The sequence below is a fragment of the Pelecanus crispus genome, chromosome 10 (genome assembly GCF_030463565.1).
Source record: "Pelecanus crispus isolate bPelCri1 chromosome 10, bPelCri1.pri, whole genome shotgun sequence".
In the NCBI taxonomy this organism is placed as follows: Eukaryota; Metazoa; Chordata; class Aves; order Pelecaniformes; family Pelecanidae; genus Pelecanus; species Pelecanus crispus.
Genome location: NC_134652.1, coordinates 9,500,317 through 9,522,616, shown reverse-complemented (window position 1 = coordinate 9,522,616; position 22,300 = coordinate 9,500,317). Strand labels below are relative to the sequence as shown.

The 22,300-nt window shown below is 35.3% G+C and overlaps 1 protein-coding gene across 1 annotated transcript in view; it reads left to right on the top strand.

The window, feature by feature from the left end:
• The window catches only part of ATRNL1 (attractin like 1), a 543,282-nt gene that overhangs the window by 225,750 nt on the left and 295,232 nt on the right, over positions 1-22,300 (top strand). Inside the window, exons 22-24 of the mRNA XM_075717535.1 lie at positions 2,532-2,626; positions 3,251-3,329; positions 4,556-4,713. Of these exons, the coding sequence (XP_075573650.1) occupies positions 2,532-2,626; positions 3,251-3,329; positions 4,556-4,713 (332 nt within the window). The remainder of the gene's footprint in view (positions 1-2,531; positions 2,627-3,250; positions 3,330-4,555; positions 4,714-22,300) is intronic.

The window sequence follows — 22,300 nt, the reverse complement described above, 5'->3', positions numbered from 1 at the left end:
ACCATACATTTACAACGATTCATGCAAAGCAGTCATTATATTTCATGGGACGCCAAGTTGACCAGATCAGGAGATTTAGCATATCTGTACATTATTCCTAGCCTTTTGGCCTTGCTACTCATGATGATTAAAGAGTTTATTAATCCCTTTAACATGGGTCAATCTCTACTTGCCATCTTTTGCTGTCCTGCTACCTTTAAATATGTTCTGCTGCACTGGTAATCTTACTGTTAAATATGTAGATATGGCACACTGTTACTAACAGAGTCAATGAGACTTTCTTAATTAGATTTCATAGCTATACAAGTGTAGAGTAGTATTAATAAATAAATGGGATCTTTTAATATTTATTCATCTTTTGCCTTCATAAGCTTGCAAATACCTGATCAAAACTCATTATCTAAGACTTCTAGGTCAACTTATTCTTATTTGAATAATGGAAGTGTGGTGGCTAATAATAGAGAAAGTGGACTTTTCAGCTTTGAAGGTCATGGTAATTCCTTTCATGTAACTCTTTTATTTTCTAATTTTCTTTCCACGCTCAGTGTAAAAAGAAAAAAAAAAAAACCAAAAACAAAACACCACCCAAACCATGTTCTTTAACTATTTAAGACAATACAGTGGGCTGTATTCATGCTTCATTGACCAGTAAACTTTTTTTTCTCCTATGTCAGGCTTCCTATGGGATACAATAGAGTGTATTTTTTCAGATGATGTGTTGCTGCAGAAAAGGTGATTGTCAGCATTAACCAAACTATTAAGTCCAACAAAGGGCTGACACAGCTTTTTTGTGCTTTGACTTGATCTTTCACTCTCTTTGTATTTACTGATGTTTGGTTTTATGATCACTTTTTTTTTTTTGGTAACACACTGCTCATGTGGTATTGGTGACTAGTAGCATGTCATTCAGAGAGGGATCAAAATAGGGCTTCAAAGTTATTCACTAGGATATAGCATCAAAGATGACTTGCATCTAACCATATATTAACATGCACAAAATAATAATCTGAGTCATGTACACTTACAAGGCACCTCCTTATTTTCTGTGACAGAGGAAAAAACAGAATCTTTTAATCTCTGTAGAACCATAATTGTCAAAGAGTTAGAAGATGTATTCTGTTAGATCTGAAGATATCTGCCCCTGTAACAGAACGTTCAAGATGCATTCACCACACCCACCTCTGGTTCGTAACTGACTGTTGATTATTAATCTGCTAACACAATTTATGTCTCTGAGGGCTCTGCTGATTCTTGACTATCTGACTGCACTGAACATTGCCTGCTGGGATTCTACATGGCACCCTCTATGAATTGCAGTGACAGTCATCCCTAGCGACTGGGTCTTTTTCTTACATTATGGAGGTGCTGGAAAGCTGCTTCACCTTGACAAATCCCCCCCTTGCCCACCCCTGCCCACCCCTACCCACCACTGCCTGCAGAAAAAGTTCCTTTCAGTCATTCCTAGTGCTATGACCCAACTAAGGCTTAATCTCATTCCTCCAACTTCAGCAACACAATGGGTTGGCTCAAAAATTATGCCTTCTGACTTGTCCCAATCGTTTTATACTCCTTGCAGGAAGGGTTAAGCATGGTTTGGGTCATCTGAGGATGGCCCTTTCTCCGTTTTGCACCTATGCCAACTGTAGCTGGGCACCAGGGAAGTGCTCTTAAGTGTGCAGTGACAGAAATGGCATGAGTAGCAACTGCCTGGCAGACTCCATTCCTTGCGCTGGTTGAAAGAAAAATGTGTAGAACAAATGTAATTTGGGAGTGAAATACAATCTTTTTGAGTCAATACTAAACTGCCACTTGTTTCTCTTGTGTGAAAAGTTTATATCACTTGCTGCTTACAAAATCTCTTAGAATTCTGGCAATTTAGAAAGGATGTGTGTGGTAGCCAAATAACTTCTATTCAAAATTCCACTGTGCCACTTTAGTATTGGCAGTCTTAATTTACTAGGGTATCATGCCTTCATACTGTATAATTTTACTGTAGATGCAACTTTTTCTCCGAAACTTTAAAACTAATAATTCTAAAATGTGTTATAGTAATGTAACTATGTAAACCATTTATGTAACACAGTAAAGTGTATGACTGTAAAATTAAAATATTTAAATGCATTTTGAACAGAATATTTGAATAATTATTTCAGAGTAGAATTAGGGAACTAATAACACTGTAACAGTAGTTGATACTGTATTTTGGAATAATTACTTAGCAAAGAATGACTATTTCAGGTTACGTGTAATAGCTGCTCTGACTCCATTATAGAATCTGTTTCTTAATTTAGTTATTTTTCTTATTTTTATTTTTTTGTTACTGCTTCACTTAATTTTTTTTTTTTTTATTGCTTCAGGACATTATAGTGCAAATACTTAAATGGGGAAATGCATGTGAATAATTCTGATTTGTAGATTACGCCATGGTTTTTAAAATAAAAATGAATGGTAAATTTTTAGGTGCTTGCATAACATTTTATTAATATGTATACACTTGAGTATTTTATTTTTACATTCTATTTTGCCCACAGACAGTCTTTTGATTGATTACCAGTTTACCTTCAGCTTGTTACAAGAGGATGATCGCCATCACACTGCCATAAACTTTATAGCAAATCCAGAACAGGTAAGGAATTGTTATTAACATTAGACAAGTTTTGGAGAGTCACGATTAAGATTTCCATTATATTTGACCATGATTAAAGGTTTGCCAAGTGCCTGTAAGGTATTAGAGGTATTTCAAATCATTTTGAAAACTGAAAATTATTCCAGTGCATTCCTTGAGAAAACTTTCTAAATGGTAGGTGTACTTCAGATCAACTAATACTCCAAAAAATTATCAGCTGGTTTATTTTATTGTTGTTCCCATGGATAACAAGTTTTAATATCTTCCTGAGATGAATTAAGAGTATACCTTTCAGTTAAGAAATCTTTATTAGCAGATGAGGAAAGTAATAAAAATGTAGCCATTTTCCATGTATTTTTTCTTTAGTTTTATGAAGAAAATTATTTCATTATTTATATCACAATCTGAAAAGATAACTGGTGTAGTTATATGCTTACTTGTACCCCGTTCTTACTGAAACAAAAGAGAGGATTGCCTTCGGCTCTGAATTATTACCATTTCTAGTTATGTTTAAAATGAAAACCAAGGATGATTAAAAGGCTATATTCAGTTATGTGCAATAGAGTTATATTCAACACATTCTGATATATTTTGCTAACTTCAATATTTTTTTTTTTTATCCAGTCAAATAAAAATCTGGATATATCAATTAATGCATCAAACAACTTCAACCTCAATATTACATGGTCTATTGGTTCTACAGGTGAGGGTGAATTTTGGTATGACAACTTTTTGCCATATAATTTCATGATCCTTTAAACTATTTTAACCTGATTGTCTCTTCGTTGCTAATTTTGATAATAGAACTTTACTGAATGTGTTCTTTTGCCATTATCGTTATGCCATTGTTAATTATATTATTTAAACCTCAGATGATAATTTGCAATCTGAACAAAGCTTCATTAATATGTTAACTTTCTCTCTTATTCAATTAAAATTACTTTGGTAGGAAAAGCTTGTAGTCTATTTAAATTTTTAAAATGACAGTGTTATGAAATGCTGTGATTTTAATTAAGATAAATTGCTTCCTTAACTACTGCAGAGACTGAGATTTTATTTCTTTGTTTCAGTGTTCAAGTTAAAAATTTAATTATTAACCTTAACATTGATATCAAACAATAAAGTTCTTCTGTGTATGCTGATAAAAGGAGCTGCTTATCTATTTTTCTCCAACTTTGAACCCCATTACTCTTCTTTGTTTTAAGACGAAGGAAGAAAAGCTTTATTTAGATGGTTTCTCTGAATTGGTTCTGTTGACTTTCTGAAAACACATCCAAGGAGAAGCATTATGCTTAAAATGAAATCGTACTAAAATAAAAATAAAATATTTTTTAAAGAAGGCTCAGAGTTTGTCTTACATAAACTCATGAATTTCTTCATCAGTGTAATTCTGAAGTATTTTAAACATAACATAGTTAGTAAATTCTATTTATTCCTCTATTTTAACTTAGCACAGTCACCCATATATTTGCAAAAATGATACATGTTTATTAGTAGGTATGTTATTAAAGCTTTCACGAACAACTAAAACTCTACAGCAATAATGTGACAGGTAGACAAATGCACTTTCAAGCTTTATTAACCTATGAGTTTTTGCTGAAATGGAATGTAAATTACTATAGGAAAGCATATTATCTGTTTAGCTGACCATAACAACTTTCTTCTAAAATTCATGTAACTTCTATCAATTTTATGATTCATTCATAATCTTTTGAAACCAGAGTAAGAGTTTCTGTGAATCCTCTGTATGTACATGAAATATACCTGCTGTGCCATGTAAACCATAATAAAGAGTTATTAAAGTTGGAGAATGAAGACACCAGAAGTAATTCAAGAATTACAAGTTTCTTGTGAAAATTTATTTTGGTACCTTTAGTGATGATTAGTATTTGTCATAAATATATGTATCTACATATGGTTTTTTTTTAGCTGGAACAATATCTGGAGAAGAGATTCCTGTTGTTTCTAAGGCTAATATTAAAGAATACAGAGATAGCTTTTCCTGTGAAAAATTTAACTTTCGCAGCAACCCAAACATCACTTTCTATGTCTATGTCAGCAATTTCTCCTGGCCAATCAAAATACAGGTTAGTATGTCTGTTTTGTGCTTCTAAAGATGTTGACATCTTAGCTTTACATTGAATTTCATGTTTTCACTCATACAGAAAGTATATGAATAGTATTAGTTGCATGCTGCATTTTCTGTGTATAAAAATTTTGCTTTCGGTAGTGAATCAGACTTCAGACTGTAGATTTTAAAATCTGACATTAAAATTATTGAAGATAAATGTTTATTTGTAATATATTTTATCCATTTAGATGTATTCATAAAAGAAGGCATACAAAAATATGTATGTAGCTAGATATTTGCATGTAGTCTTTCGTTAATCATTAGTTTTCTTACCTTCTGTTTTTCTTAAAGGTTGAATGTCTATATTGTGTTGCAATATTACAAACTTCAGTTAACACTAAGTGTACGTGGTTAGAATTTATATACTTCTTTGACTTCACTGGAATCAATTTCACTGAGTATTTTCTGGAATAGTGAGATACTGTGCAATGGCAGACTCAAATCAATGCAACGATGGTTGGTTCCCCCCCCCCGAAGTTTTAGCAATTTTTATAGTTACCATTACTATAGCTGCATTTGTAAAATCTATCCCCTGTGCTAATCAGGGAGCTCTTCATGTGGCTGACCAGCTTTTGGCTATAGCTCCGTTACAGAATTAATTCTTAAAAATTAAATTGTTAGAATGATAATAAAATTTCATAATTGCTAGTGATTTGCTCAGGAAACCATTCAGATATATATACACACACAATAAAGTCATCTGCTGAGGAGCCTCCTGGATTAAAACAGTCATCTTCTAAGTAAACTGGTAGAGAAATATTATTCCTGTGTTGTGTTAAGTAAAGCTAGACTTTCCTTAATCATACATTAATATTAACTGTAAATATGTGTTACACAGTGTCAAAGGATGAATTTGTGCAACTTGTTAACATTTATGCATGTACTATTTTATATAAAAACCCTGAAGGTTAACTGTTTGCTTTTACTCTTGATATTAGGGGTATTTTTTATGCTCACCAGTCCCACTTTCTAAAGACAGAACAACTTCCATGGCCAAATAGCCTTCCTAAACAAACCCATGAAGCAATTTAAGCTGTAAATGTATTACACGCTCCTTTCACCTTTAAGATTAGAAGGGGCCTATATCATCATTCTAAGACAAATGTTATTAAGGTGATGTATTCCTAAGATGTGCAACTCTTTGTCAGGTGTTGGCAGATTGCAGCTCCTGCCTGTGCCATTTCCACTGCAGCATAACACCATAATGGCAACATGTTTTAATGGTTGATAAAGGGAATCCCTGATCATTGGTTACATCCCTTCTTTTGTGGGTTTTTTTTTTTATTAGACTTTTCCTTATCTGCCACAGTTGCACAGATTTTTTTGTATTTATTTTCGAGGCACATTGAAATTCATCAGTCTAGACAGTTCTGTCTTAGAGATGATGGTGCTTGAGTATTCCTTTTTTGTCCTGCTAATTTTTCATAAAAAAACCATCCATCTAGAAATGAAGTCAGTCCAATTTTATGCAGTGGAAAAGGAATGCTAAGGTCCCATTATGGAAACTGTTTCAGGATGTTAATGTTGTCCTCTGTATTTGCCTTCCTAAATCATCAAGACTCTTATCTAGCTCTCAACTTTTTGATGCTGTGATTTGTTCTTTTCCAAGGAAATATCTGAAATTCACATTACCCATATAGATTTCTTATGTTTGATGCTCTAGCAGTAGATAAGATCTTCAAAAGCTAAATTGAGTAGGGAGCTTTTCAGAGAAAAGAAGTTTAGTTTTATATGTTAACTTTACGATTCCGCATATAACAGAAATGTTAAAAATATATGAGCCTTCCTAGGACCTAGGGTTAAAGAGAGGGAAGTCATGGTTCATGCCTATCCAGAGGCTGAAGTTGCCAAGGCCAATACTAAATGGGTTCACAGTTCTAATTTTTATGATCTTCTACATCTACATCTCTTAGCATACCAGATTTTACCTTCACAATATTTAAAAGTGGTTGATATCAGTCTATTACTGTATTAGAGAGTTTCTATTTAAAGGATGATAATTCTTACAAAAATGTTGTTACTCTTATACCGATGAAAGGACTCTTCAGGACAGTCGAGATACTGATGATGGATTTGAGTCCTGGCTGGGAATGGGGAACTCTTCTAGATGGTCTCTGAATTAATTTTCAAAGCATCTAGAACTTAGTTTTCTGAATTAGCCACCTTTGCCTTCCTGTGGTGATTATAGAGTTCTGTGTTCTAGTGCAAGGCTTTGGATGTCACAGAAGCTGGCCTATGCGTAAATGGTCTTAGACACCAAACTATTTGCACCATAGTCCTTTCCACTAATGTAGTCACGCTGCATTGGTCAGATCATGTCAGTTAAAAATGTAGTGGTATTTTATATCAACTCAGTTGAAGGTTTCATTTAATCCTGTTAGAGCTAAAGAAATTACCGTGGCTTCCTTGAGAAGTACTCTGTTCATAGGAATAAGTAAGATAGCAACATGAAATTTGGCACATGCCTTTTACACAATACTTCTGTAGAGGACAAAGTACTCACTTCAGCACATCTACCATTTTCAAATACAATCTGAGTACCCGTCTGCTGTAGTTACGTTATTCATTGTGACTTACCAAGAATAGGTTATATAAAGAATGAGTTCCTAAGGAAGCAGAAATAGTGACCTTACTTCCCTTGTAACTGATATTTCAAGTTGTGTTGATAACACATGTCACCACTCCCCTTTTATGCCTCCTGTTATGCTGGCACTGGAGCTGAGATTACTTGTGTCTTTCATTGGGAAGGTTTGCCTGTTGGTGTTGGAGTTACTGCTCTTAGCATTTCATTTTCGATAGGAGAAGGAACAGCACTTCTCATTATACAAGACATTTTCATTTTCTCTCAAAGTCACCGATATTAGCTCTATTTTTGCATTCAGTTCTCTTCAAGATTTTCATAACTACAAGGAAAAACTGTACATTCCAGCAAGTGATTGTTTATTTGGATCAATGGCTCACAGTTGCTTCCTCAAGTACTTTTATTATGCGTGTTACCTATTCAGCAAGCTTGGAGTTTTTTTCCTAAATCTTAATAAATCCCTACTGATTCTAACACAAAATATCCACTTTTGAAATATGATTTCCTGGCTTTGAGAAAAGGGTATGTGATGGTTGTGTCCATACAGCAATTTCCTGAAGACGTGCTGGTCTGTGATAACTCTTTGCCAGCAGCGACCCAGTGATCCATTTTATTTTTGTCACTGGTGAGCCTAATGACATCAGAATACAAATTCTTCAGCACTGCATAGCAGTGAATTACTTGCCAGTCATAGAAACTATGTAGGAAATTTTCAGTTTCAGGTAAGTCCTGTTCTCTTTATAAAATTGTACTCTAGGTTCCCATTAGTCAGCACCCTTCTTCTGTCCATAATGGCTACGGGCACACAGCTGGGTGCTCAGTCAGGAAGAGAGCTCTGCAACCCTCAAGGGAAAATGTTGCATTTAAATTTCATGATGCTAAAATAATTTTATTTAGCTATAAGATCTCTTCTTCCTTGACATCAAAGGAGAAGCAGAAATGTGACATAGTTGCATAAGGGGTCATTAGAAAGATGGTGGTATAGGACATCTTCAGCTTAGAGCTGTTTCCACAAATAGACCTGTTATTGGGTGTAACATGGGCAGCTACGAGTGTTTCTCGGAAGTATGTAGTAATACGCTGACACACAAATGTTAGGTATTTTCCTGTTGAATTATTGGAAGAGTTTTACTTCTTACTTTTTACTTTTTCTCCATTTCCTGTAAAGCAGAGTTGACTGGAAAGTAAGGATGAATGCAGAATCGTAAGCTTAGCTGTTCCAGATTTTCACAGGCAACAGTAGTCTATGCATCTTTTCAGAAGAAATCTGTATAAAGTATCTTTGTTGTTAGAGGTTTCAAGTGTCTAAGTAATAGGACATGATTTATCATCCAGACTTACCATCCCTATATTTGACTGACCGTCTTTGACGATCTCAACCCTTTAGGTGTACCGTGTCTTATGTACTTGTTAAATAGGATTCCATGAGAAAATGCTGTTGTCTTAAATAGGCTAGATTTCTGAACAGGACTTGTGGCAAAGCCCCATAACTTGTTTCTGCTCATTTTTATTTTATTTTGAGAGTAGATGTAATTCAGACTCCACTGGTAATGGAATTTGAAGGCTGTAACATTTATTGAAAAGCAGTAACTCAGACTGTAGCCAGCACCTCTAATAATGGTCAGTGGTCCCTGAAGTAGTAAGCAGTCATAAAGCTTGGGCTTCTGACAGCTATGCAAATGTTAATAACAGCAGTAACAACATGTTCTTCAGTCTCAGGAAACTAATTTTATGGCAAGGGATTTTTGTCACTGAAGCTGCTAATAGATGTCTTTTTTTTTTTTGTCTTTTTATTTTTTTTTTTCCCATCAGTTGCTCCCATATTCTGAAAAGTAGCAAGAGCATATGAAACAAGCAAATACCCTTAAAACGCTGTCCTGGCCATCCGGTTGATGTACTCTGTCCCAAAGGACAGCAATAGCGTTCCTGCTTCCGGATCAGCTACTTTCATGCACCTATATCTCTCTATAACTGTCAGACTTGTAAGTCTGATCTCAACTTGTGCCTGAGCAGCAAAATTTTCTACCAGTTTTAAAGCCATATCAGGAGATAATAACTGTTCTACTAGTTATTTCCTTTTCTCCCTAAAGTGTAAATGAAAGATACACAAGTGTCTGAGTTTTAATTGGGAGGGTCAGTTTAAATTATAAGGTTCAACCTCAGCAGCAAAGCACTGCCTGGCAAAATTAGGTTTGTATTTAATGAAAAAACCTTGTTATTCATTTTTGATCATAGAATAGTTCATCCCTTACATATTTCCATAGCATAGAACAATTATTGTTACAGCGAAGTTAGACATGATGTTAGTGTACATGTAGAATGCCCCAATGTGTTGGAAAGAAGGAATTTAATTATTCTTAAACAAGCCTACTGCAAGCTTTAGTAGCATATTGTTGGGTTCTTTTTTTTTTCTGCACTGTTGTTTCTAAGGAAAACTGTCTTTGGCACCCTGTATTAATTTGTATGCCAGAACAGAACAATGTATTATGGTGAAGATTTACATTTTATTTGTATATAGCACAACAAATAATCAAAACTACTTAATATATACATTTTCAAGGGATTTTTTTTTTTTAAAGGGGAAACTAGTGTTCTTTCAGCTTACTGGCTCCTGTTTCAGAATTGATTTTCTTTCCTCTGTTAATAGCCTGCCTGTAGCAACTGAAGAAAGAGTGTAATGTAAATCAAGAAGCATATCTACCGTTGTAATAAAATTTACTGTGTAGCATAATTTATTTCAGCTTTTTTTTGTTGTTGTTGTTTTGGAGTTCATTTTTAATTTTTAACATTCATGAATGACATACTGTTGTAAAAGCTCCAAGAAGTAAAACTTGTCAGTCGCTGCTGTTAGAAGTTACAACAGCAGCACAAACCTAATTACTAAATTAACAAATACAAATCAGAGCTTTTTGGTTTTTAAAACCTTTGTGAATTTTGCCAAGGTCATGATTCTAGAATCTTTGCTTGGAAAATGTGTATTTATCCACATGTAGCTGTGCTTGTACAGGACCTCCTCCTGTCAGTGATTGCATACCTAAATCTAATCTCTATGATTTACGGTGAACAATTCAATTTCTAAGTGCCTTAATGGTTTTCGTAGAGGCTGCTGAGTGACTGCATATAGCTATGTGTGAAGACACTATAATTCTTGAAACACTAAACAGGTATTGATGATGAAGTGGATACATTAGCTTCCAAAATGACTTTGAAGTTTTCTTGCAGTAAATATAAAATCCCTCTTAAAAAGAGGTTTGAAGGTAGTATACCAAGAACAAAAACCTGGGAAATCCACCAAAGCACCATTTAGTTACAATTCTGCAAGGAGCAGGAAATTTTTTGCAGCAGAAAAAAAACAACCCAACCCAGGAAAAGAAGGCATCTAGCAGTACAGGGTGGGTTAGTTTATAGATGACTGAGGTATACCCTAAAATGTGAATATATACTTAGCTTCAGTTTTCAATATGGATGATGATATTGATCGTACTGTAAAGTCAGGATTGATAATAATAATAATAATTAACATACATTTATGAAAATTATCCTCAACGGAGTTGGACGCAAAACTTGAGCTTACTGTGCTCAGATTAGGCACCAGGTAATATCTGTCCTAGAATCTGAAGGAAGTGACATGTGAAATTGCAGGGCCAAAAGTAGGAGGGTAGGACCACGAGACTGGAGAAAAGCAAATGCAGGTTCGTTATCTGAACATAATAAAGAACTGATTCAGGTAACAACAGATTTAGTAGTATACAGTACTTTGGAAAAGATTTTGAAGGAAGGTTATAGTATTTAGTATTTTGTCAGGCTTTATGCATTGACTGTGGGCATTAAGTTGGACAGTAAGGGAATTAGCTGACGATTGTGAAGTAGGAGAATGTAGATCTAAAGAAACAGAGATTTTGGTAACAGCTCATGATACTTTTGCATTTCAATATTCTGCCAAAGTGGCTCATCTAATTATCTTTCTGGGCATAGCAGAGTGGAAAATTTAATTTGTTTGACAGAAAAAAGTCTACAGATTCAGATTTATATCTTGCATAGAATTGTTTCTTACATCTGATTAAAATATATGAGAAGATGTTTTCATTGTTTCTCAATTCAATGTAAATAGAGTTTTTGCTCTAGTGGAGTTGTTTTTTCTAAAAAATAACTCTAAGTGAAGGAATTAAAAAATTATTTTAAAATTGAAATCAGTTGGACAGCAGCATGGAGGTAAAGATTCATTTCTTTCAGTACTAGATTCTAAAACTAAACTCCATTCTGTTTTTCAGCACATTAAATACCATTATTAAAAATTCAGTGTCATAGTTGCATTATTACAGGTATATCTGTTACATGTGTAATTATAGCATTATATGAAGTAGTTGAAAATTACTACCCAAATGTGGACTGTAACAGTAATTATGATTACCTTTTTTCTTTCTGAGGTAATCAAATATAATACCAGAAACCTACTGTTTTTTTGCCTTGGAAAATTGAGTCTCTATAATATCTATAATTTATTTCCTTGTAGTTGCAAGGCCAGTTGTGTGGAGAATAAATCATAAGACTGTATAATATTCCCAAAAAACTTAATCTGCCCAAATCTAATATAGCATTTTCCAAAACACTTCCCGTGAATCTTGAAGTATTGCTAAAATGAGGAGGTGTTTTCTGATTATGAGATTATACCTTTTGTCTTTAACAAATAATGATAGAGATGTTAACATTTATCTTAAAATAAATGGAAACAAGGTTGGCAACCTTATTGTGCCAACTTCTATACCACTCCAACAAATGTAAATATAAATTTCATGACTCTCCCTGGTACATTTCTTTTTCCAGTCGTCTTAGAAAAGGTTTAATATGAGCCACCAGAATATCTGTAAATATTTAACATAGTTGTTATATTTCTCAGAAAGCAGAAGCACTGCTAATAGTTCATTTGATGATTTAAGGGAACCAAGCCACCTAATTAAGAGACAATTAGTCCTCAATGATGCATAGTTTTAATTGGTGTATAACTTGAACGTCTGAGATAAGAACTCCTGTAACTGATACGCCAATTGTATAGGGTTTTCTTTTCCAGACAGACCAAGGCACCATCTACTGGCAGCTGTATGACACAATGGAGATGCATAGATATGGTACTTGCTAATAAAAATTATCTCCCTGTGATGTTTAGTAAGTAGATATTGAGATTTTTTCTGTAATTTCCATTTCCCTTATCTACTTAATTAAATAAATTGTAGTTAGAACATTTAGAATGAAATAGAAAATATTGCTCAAAGATAACTTTCATTTGTTCAGGACTTTTGATTAGCTATAGGAAAATAAATCAATTATTCATCTTGGGATTTTGGGAGGGAACATATGGCAAGGTATAGAAACCTGGTTGGTTTTTTTAATAATAAGAAAAAACCCCTCAAAGATTAAGATTCTCCCTGAAGAAAACATCCATGCCTTGTTGAACCACAGAAGCCTATAAAGGTCATACACAGTGGCTCCTGCAGTCAGAATAATGTGAAAGTAAACGTTTGGCTCATAGGGAATCAGAATGGAAATAGGAAGATAGTGGTAGGGGATAGATATTTTCATCCTATTTATCATGACTGTCAGTTCTAGAAACCTTAGTTACCCTCTCTAATCAGGATTTTATGGATAAATGTGAACAACACGCAGGATTTCTGTTTCTCATATTTTTGTTTAAATTTGTATTTGTCCCAAACTGGACCAAATCCATGTTTTTCAACATTTCTTAATAAACAAAATGTCAGTGGTCCAAAAATCAACTCAAAAATTCCAACGTAAGGTGTTTGTGAAGTAGGCTTCTCAGGAACCCCACATCTGCTGTAGAGCGATGACAATCTTGTCAGTCTTACCAACGTGATCGTGGTCCTGACACTGACAGGAATTTCAGGTTTTCAAGTTAGACTAGCTTTGGGGTTTTCTAAGGTCTTCTGGTTACAGGTGGTTTTGCTGATTAGGCTGCTGTCAGTTGTCACTCAGAGCTACAAGATATCTGTAATAACTGGATCCCCTGTCTAAAGACACAAACCAGAGCTCATTTGCGTCATATGATTGTCATTCAGCAGCAGCACGTGGTCACTTGTCCCATGAATGGCAGGCTCCAAATCTGACCTCTGAGCACTGAACCAACAAGGTGTGTCATGGTGAACTCTCTCTGAGCCAGCAACCCTGGAAAAAGTAGTTTCCAGCTCTAGATAAACTTGACAGCAATGGCTGGAAGTATAGCTCTGGGATTTTGTTTAGGACTTCAGACCTTAATTCCTCAGGCTGTGGCAAGCTAGCTAGAAACTGTAGGCATGCTTACAGCTGAGTTTGCAGAGCTCTCTAACTCCCAGCTTTCCAAAAGCACTGAAACTTCAAAAGTTGAGGCTGTTTATCTGCAGGACCATTCTCAGGAGTGGGCTAAGGTGCCATCAGCATCCTTAGCACGAGGAGTCCTACCTTCTCTTAAGCAGACATTCGTGCTTAATAATGTTTCTGTTAGTGAAGCGGTATTTTTGATTTTTGATTACAGACTCTGATGTGTAGGAGTTATTGCAGTCACAGGTGCAAGAAGTTAAACTTTATATATGCTCCTACAAGACAGTCCTTGAGAATGGAAAAATGTTGCCTTATGTTGATCTTTGGGACCCCTTCTAAGGTATTTTTGTTGTGATAAAATATTTCATGTAGACCTCTATTTTTTTAGCTTGGTATTAATTTTTTAACCATATGGTCAATGTATTAATTTCTATTATGAAATAACAAAATGAAAATAGTCAGTGAGACTCCAGGATTTCCAAATCCGGAGCCATTCCACGGTTCCTCAGGGATTAACTAATGCTCATATGGTTTGAGCAGAGCTAACTGATGTGAAGATGTGAGGAAGTCAAAGTCCATAAAGTCATTCCTGAGAAACAAGGAAAGAATATCACAAAGTTGGGCAGAATTGCAAGGTCTTTCTTTAGCAAGGTGACCAGCTCAGACCTGCAAACTTGGCTGCTAACTGGGCAGATATTGGGGAGCTACTGTGCTCTTTGTTAGATTATAGTGTGAATGCTCACTTTAGACTGTGCAAAAGGATGCTAGGGCTGTCATTCAGTTTTTGTTATGAAATGTGGATTTTTAGTTTTTGTTTTGAAATGCTTTAAACTGTGGTAATGGTGTCGTTTTAAAAATATCTAGAATTCTTTATTATATGGAAGCTCATTGCATATATTTTGAAGAAACAAGAAAAGAAAAACCCAGACTGCTTGCTCTGTATTAGACAAACACATTCTGTACCTTTGGGGAGGCCATACAAACAACTGTCAGGCACAGATAGCTTGGTAAGTGTATTAAACAAGAGGGTGGAGAGCTTGCAGGTCACCTGCTTTTTTAAAAATCTGGACTTTTAAGTACATTAGTTACTTGTCATTACTTTTTCATGTAAGCACTTGATTTCATTGCTACCTTGGTGTTATATCTCATAGATGATAAATCCAGAAGGGGCTGCTGTGATCATATAATCTGAAATGAGACATAAAGTAAAGCATAGGCTTTCACAAATTAATTGCTGTTTCAACTAGACCATATATTTAAAAAAAAAAAAAAAAAAAAGGCCCAGTCTCAGCTTAAGTATTTCTAGAAACAGGATATAAACTAGATTCCTACTAAATAGTTCTGACTGTTAATTATTACTACTGTTTAAAAACATGTGATTCATGGTTAAGTGTAGCTTTCCACAGGCTAGTCTTGAAATACAGTTTTATGCTAGAAAGAAGAGCTTCTTTCTATAAAGGATGTGCTGTTGTAAATACTTACCATGTATTCCATTACCTTTTCTTCTCCAGTCTTTCTGTCATTCTTGTGGCTTTTCTCTGAACCCTCCAGTATTTCAGTATCCCTTGGGAATTATGGATCCCAGAACTGGATATGCTTTTCCAACCACGATTACATTTGTTTCAGATACCAAGTTAATGATGTGCTTGAGGGGGTAGAAAAAGGGTGCTGAAAAGGGTGCAGCTCCCCCATGGGCCATGCTCTGCTGTTGAAGGAAGCAGAGCAATCTTAGCACCACCTTTTCTGCTCTTTCTTCTTGTGACTCCAGTCCACCCTTTTCGCTACATTCAGTATTTTCCTCTATATGACCAGGATTACCATAGCTCCTTCATCACAGCATTGGGAATTTAATGATTATCTACCATAAGCCCAAATGTTTTTCAGTGTCACTGAGTCCAGAATAACATCCTTGAGAATGATATTCATTCTTTGATTCCACATTTATACTATCAAAGGCAGTTTTTATTACCTTCCCCTTCTCCTCCTGTACAAATGGCTTGGTAGAAGTGACCTATTATTTTCACTTTCTTCCCTCAGCGTGCCAAATAAAAATATATTAATAATGATATTGTTTTCTTGCCAGTTATTGACAAAAGCTTTAAATAACACTAGAAAACAAAGATCCAAGAATCTCGCTGTGCCTTTCATTAGAAACACATTTATACAAATGCAAATCTCTATTTGCAATTACATTTCACATTAGTTAAAGTTTAATATGTACCATGTAGAATTTGCATCATTCTAGTTTCTCAAAGTGGTGCTTTTGCTGGAAGGATTAATACAATCTCTTTGTATGTATGAACAGGCAGATATCCAGAAGGAGCAGAAGTTCTGTCACTTGTATTGCTATGTATGTTGTTGGGAATGGGTTAGGAGATGGTCTATGTAGACATGAATTGGAGAGTAGTGATCTCCTGTGAAAATGTGTAAGAACTGCTGGTTACAGAATCATAGAATCATTTAGGTTGGAAAAGACCTTTAAGATCATGCAGTCCAACCATTAACCTAACACTACCAAGTCCACCACTAAACCAATTAAGGGTAAAGTAATAATTAATTTCATGTTTCCTGGCTTGGTGTCTGGATTATTTTTAATGAAAGTAAAAACTAGGAGTCATTAAGATTGGAAAGGATCTCTAAGATCATCAGTCCAACCATCAACCCAACACCACCATGCCCACTAAACCATGTCCCGAAGTGCCACGTCTACCCGTTTTTTGAACACTTCCAGGGATGGTGACTCCACCACCTCTCTGGGCAGCCTGTTCCAATTCTTGACTACCCTTTCCGTGAAGAAATTTTTCCTAATATCCAATCTAAACCTCCCCTGGCGCAGCTTGAGCCCATTTCCTCTTGTCCTATCACTAGCTACTTGGGAGAAGAGACCAACACCCACCTCGCTACACCCTCCTCTCAGGTAGTTGTAGAGAGCGATAAGGTCTCCCCTCAGCCTCCTCTTCTCCAGACTAAACAATCCCAGTTCCCTCAGCCGCTCCTCATAAGACTTGTTCTCCAGACCCTTCACCAGCTTTGTTGCCCGCCTCTGAACACGCTCCAGCACCTCAATGTCTTTCTTGTATTGAGGGGCCCAAAACTGGACACAGTATTCCAGGTGCGGCCTCACCAGCGCCGAGTCCAGGGGGACAATCACCTTCCTGCTCCTGCTGGCCACACCATTCCTGACACAAGCCAGGATGCTGTTGGCCTTCTTGGCCACCTGGGCACACTGCTGGCTCATGTTCAGCCGGCTGTCAACCAACACCCCCACCCACACCCAAACAAAGAATATTTGTTTTGAACACATATATTCTTAAAGTTTATAAAGTCATTTGTAGACCAATATGCTCTACAAATTTTGCTATTCCTACATTAATATTTATCCTACTTGAACTTCATTCATAGCTCTAATCGTTCATTCTGTTACCCCTTGATGAACATACCTTACACAAAACTGGGGGAAGGTGAATCTTCTGCTTTTCTTTCCTTCCTTTTTTCTTCTTGTTTCATGATGTTCTCATTTTACTTTCTTGTTTTTTCTTTTTATTATTATTCTTTACTGTGACAAGAAAAATACCCAAGACTGACATTGTTACAGATTGCAGTCTTGTTAAAATTGCCGTATTAACTAGCAGTCCAGGTAGTGAAAAACCATTCAAGCTGTCAGATATTCTCAAATGAGTGAAATAAAAGCTGTTTGTATGTACATAGAATCATCATTACTCCTTTGTCTCGTAATACCATCTTTGTGCAGGCTTTGAATCGTTTTCATTTAAGGCAATTTTATTTTTGTTTTATTCCCAGCGGTACTGTCTGAGAAATTCTCTGCTGTGTACGTATGAGAGTTTTACAGAAATGACTAATTTTCACTGATAGCAAAGTTTTTGTATTAATTACATCTAACAGAAGTGTTTCATATTGGGTTTCTTCATCAAATTAATATAGATATAGCACAAAATTCACTTGCTGTGGATACAGAAGTTCTGAGTCTGGGAAACAGAGTAGTTTATGTTGGAAAAACCTCTGAAGGTCTCTAGTCCAACCCCCTGCTCAGAGCAGGGCCAACTTCAAAGTTACATCTGATTGCTCAGTCAATGTTTTTCCTTGTATCTCATGTTGCAGTTTATGTCCATTGTATCTAATCCTCTTTCTGTGCACCTCTGAGTAGACCCTGGCTATTTTCTCTGCAACTCACCCATTAGGTAGTTGGATACAGCAATAAGATCCCTTCTTTGCCCTCTCCTTAACATATTCAAAGTTAATGAGTTATTACTATGTGGTAAAGTGTGAGCTCAGTGAATTTACAGCAGACATTAAGATCAATCCCAGGAATTCAGTGCTATTCAGTGCATTCTCCTTGAAAGTCCCTCTAACCCCAAGGATTTAAAAATAATGAAAATGGTTATAAATCTTGAGGTCATTATTTAAAATAATAAGTTGTGTAATATAAATACCAGATAGTTTATTTTGGTATTTATCTGGCTGTTAGGCCTTTTGAGCTCCATATTTATATGTGTCTTCCTAAAGAAAAAAATGTTGCTTAAATGGCATCTGGATAGTCTCTTAAGACAGAATGAGATTTGGCTTTTGCAGACACTAATTCTAATAATCATAAAACCAAAATGTGTGAACAGTATTTTCTGAGATAAATGTAGTTTTCAATTTTATCCTGTCAGATCTTAATTTTTCCCTTTTGGAGTTGCTGTCCCAGCGAGTGGATTCTTTCAAGACCGTAAGTTGCTTATTATGCCTGCATAGGTGAATTAACATGTAATGCTAGAAAGGGAAATGATCAGATGTTTCTCTCCAAAAACCACCTGAGAAACTTGTAACTCTTACCATGGGGGGGACTTTGTAGTACTTGTAGTGCAAGCCATCTCCATTGTACAGAGCATAACATATGAAGTGCCTTTTCAGTTTAATCTTTCTTTTCAATGGATATCTTTCCTGTGTAGTGTAATCATTGTTCTTATTAAACTCTTTTTTTTTTTTTTTTTCTGTTTCCGCCTTTCTGGCATATGATTATTTAAATATACATTCCTGTATTGAAAGTGCTTGTGTGTACACACTAGAGATTGGAAAGAACAAGGATGAAGTGCATCTTTTCAGTAGCAGCAAGGGTAAAAAAGGGGAAATAGTGTAAAGCAGCATTTAAACTGGAATATAAGGGTGGAAGCTTTGCAGTTTTTTACTGTTACAATTTGCAGAGTTGGTGGTGAGATGTCAGTGGAGAACGTATTCATAACATGTATAATCAGAAGGTTCAAAAGAAACGTTTTGGCTCTGCTTCCTCATTGGGGATGAGCATCACTCATTAACATGAGCGTGGTGTAACTGTATCGCTGTGTCCATGCCAAAGTGAAGGCATTCAGTGGCATCCTTTGAAGTGCTCATGTCAGCTCCTCAGTGCGAATATAACAAAAGATGTGTGTTCTGCCCTAAATAACAGATATATTAGCACTCTTGTGGTTAAGTCTCATGTGCATCAGTAAGAATAGATTTTTCCTTAGCTGTTGCCTTCTTGTTAGGCATTAGAAAAGGTGAAAAGCTATTTAATTCATATTGTACCTGTATTAACTACCGTAAGCTGATAATGCTTTTTTTTGTAAAATGATTACACTGTTGGTTTTTTTTTGTTTTTCCCTAAACAAATAACACTTCATTTATATTCTATGGGCATTATCCACAGAACTTCATTTGTTTTGAATATCCTTTTTAAAGCTGTATTCATCTGTGGTAAGGCTAGTGGTGGTGAAAAAAATCAATTGCAGCTGTGTTATTTGCAAAGTAATCAATTCACTTCTCCATTCTAACTAGAAGAGGCATCCTGAGGAGCTGGAAAAATTACATTAATCTGATATGCTTGGATCTTTTCTTGCTTTCGTTGCAGAGACTGATACTCATCTCTTTACGTCCACTTCCTTTGAATTTTTTTTAGAGTTCATATAAATAAGGGCTACTTGAAAACATATTGAACATGGATATAATCACCCAGTTCTTTTGACAATCCTTTGTCTTATTTGGTCTTATTTTGGCTCTTCTTAGGAACTGGGCATATTTAAATGACGTGTTCATCTTCTGTGTTAATTATTTTGACCTGAACAGTGTCTCAAATTATGTGTTTAAAGTAAGTTTGGAAGGGAAGCATACAGTAACTTTTCAGTCCTTGGTTGTCATGCATACTAAGTATTATTCTGTCCAAGACTTGATTCCCTTATTAATCTTTTAATTAAAATAAATTTTACTTATTTTTACTAACTACTGATGTATATTGTAATTTAAAAAAGTGAAGGGCTACAAGTTTTATGTGCTGGGCTTCAAGTCTTGCAAATACACATAGAACATTAAAGTGGTCTTCTGACATATTAGTAATACAGCCTTAGGGCTGGCAGGAGCCTTTTCCATCATCGAGATGATGTTACCTGATGTTGCAAGCAAAAGTTTTCATAAACTCATCCATCTTTTTTAAAAAGCAGATTTCATCACTGTTTGAACTTAAAATATTTTCACAAAGCCCCTTTATTTCCACAAATGTAATCATTCAGTTTATATATATTTGTTATTGTGCAGCCATTTTCTATGACATCAGTAGCTCTTCATTCTTCCTGGTGTTTACCCCCTGTTGTGTATTTATACATGGCAATCATATTCCCTATCAGCCTTTGATTTACCCAGCTGAGCAAGCTCTATTCTTTGCCTTTGATAAGATTTGTTTTCTGTTCCCCTCCTGGCATCCTAATGGTTCTTCACCTTCAGTTTGAATCCATCTTTGAACACAGTGACAATGCAGTGTACAGCTATTAGTCTGTGAAACCATCGTTTTGCAGTTAGAAAATTAAATTGCACAGTACCATTGTTACTGTTACAATTTCGGTTACTCCATTAAGGTGCCTTACATTCCATTTGTGTTTTTCTTTATGCTTGGCTGGTGTATTTTGAGGAAGTTGCCTTAGTGGTGATTATTCTACACCTGTTGTAGTAGCCAAATGTAAAAGAGCCTGGACTTCTGATTTTTGAAAAAAGAAAAAAAAAAAACCCACAACCTAAAAAAACGATTTCATTTGAGGTGACAAATTTGAATGATATTCTAGTATGACAGATTTTAATCTTTCTAAATCAATCAGTGAAAATCTGTGTGCATAATTGCAGTGCATAGACTCCGTATCATACTACTACCAATGTGAATTGATACTCCAGGATTTACAAATGCTCAATTGGATCATTAAATGGAGTTTCATCTATGGGATGCTTTCACATAGTTTGTCATTCACAGTGATAACCTGCGTTATACTATGATATTAAAGCATCAGTTTCTGTTCAGGTCCGCTTACCTGCTTTTTCCATTAGCATACTGAGTTACTGGGGTTGCACTCACTATGGATGAATTGCTTTGTGTGTGAATTTTTATGAAGTAACCTACTGCTTAAACTCTTGCTTGGATTTTTTAAACTGATTTTCATATTTAAATATTACCTTTTTTTTTAACCTCAGTCCATATGATGGAATCAAGCAAATTATGGAGGGATGAATTTTTTTATGTTGGTGTTTTAATTTAAATTGCTGAATATACAAGATACAGTAGTGACAATTTACTAACAATATCATAGCAGATGTGCTAAGGTTAATTGTGTTTTCTGTCAGAAGAAACTTAATGGTAAATAGTACATCATTGCAATAACATTTCTGGAGGTTGCAGAAGGAAAGAAATTCGATTTTTATTGATGATATATAATATTAATAAGGTTTTTAAAAGCTTTTAAAACTTACAATGTAGTGAAAGCACAAGTAGTTATTTAAATGATCATAGTAATACTGTACTTTTAAAATTCTGTTGCTAAGCTGACAATTCTTGGGTTAATATTGTTCAAACAGTAATTCAGGATACAGAGGGAGCAAAATGAAAATGAATGCAAAGACATAAACCAGGATTAGTTACCTTGAAGAACAGTATTTTAAGTGAAACTTGTAAAGCAGTCCTTTTACTATACTCAGCTTTTTTTGGTTTCAACTTGAGAGTTCAGATGACAGCAAAAATTGCAAAGAGGTCTAGAAAAAATGGCTTGAGGAAATACTGAAATGATTTCACTTATTAATCTCATGAAGGGAAGATTTAAGGGGTGATGCTGCAGTCAAGCAGCTAAAGATGTCTGACTGATGATGGGGGAAGGAGATGGAGAAAGAGGGCTAGAAGAAGAAATGGGCCTGAGTACCAGTAAGTGATATTTAGTTTAGACATGCTAAAAGGAAAGGTGGCACAGGTAGTTTCTGAAATGTCTAAAATTAGAGGTTTTAAAAATAAATTATCTAACAATCTATCTGGATAGGTTTGATCCTCCTTTGAGGAAGCAGGTATGTCCCATCTGCTGTACTTGCTGTGCTTTTATTATGTTTTCTGTGATATAATTTTCTTTTTTTCAATATTCTTTTTTTTTTTTCCTCCTTTTGATGTGAATAATCTGTAACAGCAAGTGAAATGACTCCATTGGTGTCATCTTAATAAAGGAGTGAAATCATCCTTCTTATGACATGACAGACAGGTGCCCTACTAGTCATTCTTAGGAACTGTAGAGGGAAAAGGGTAATGTGGATGAAGAGTGTTTACAATTGTCTCCAAAGCTGTTAAGAAGGACCAATAATTCACAATTAAAAAAAAAAA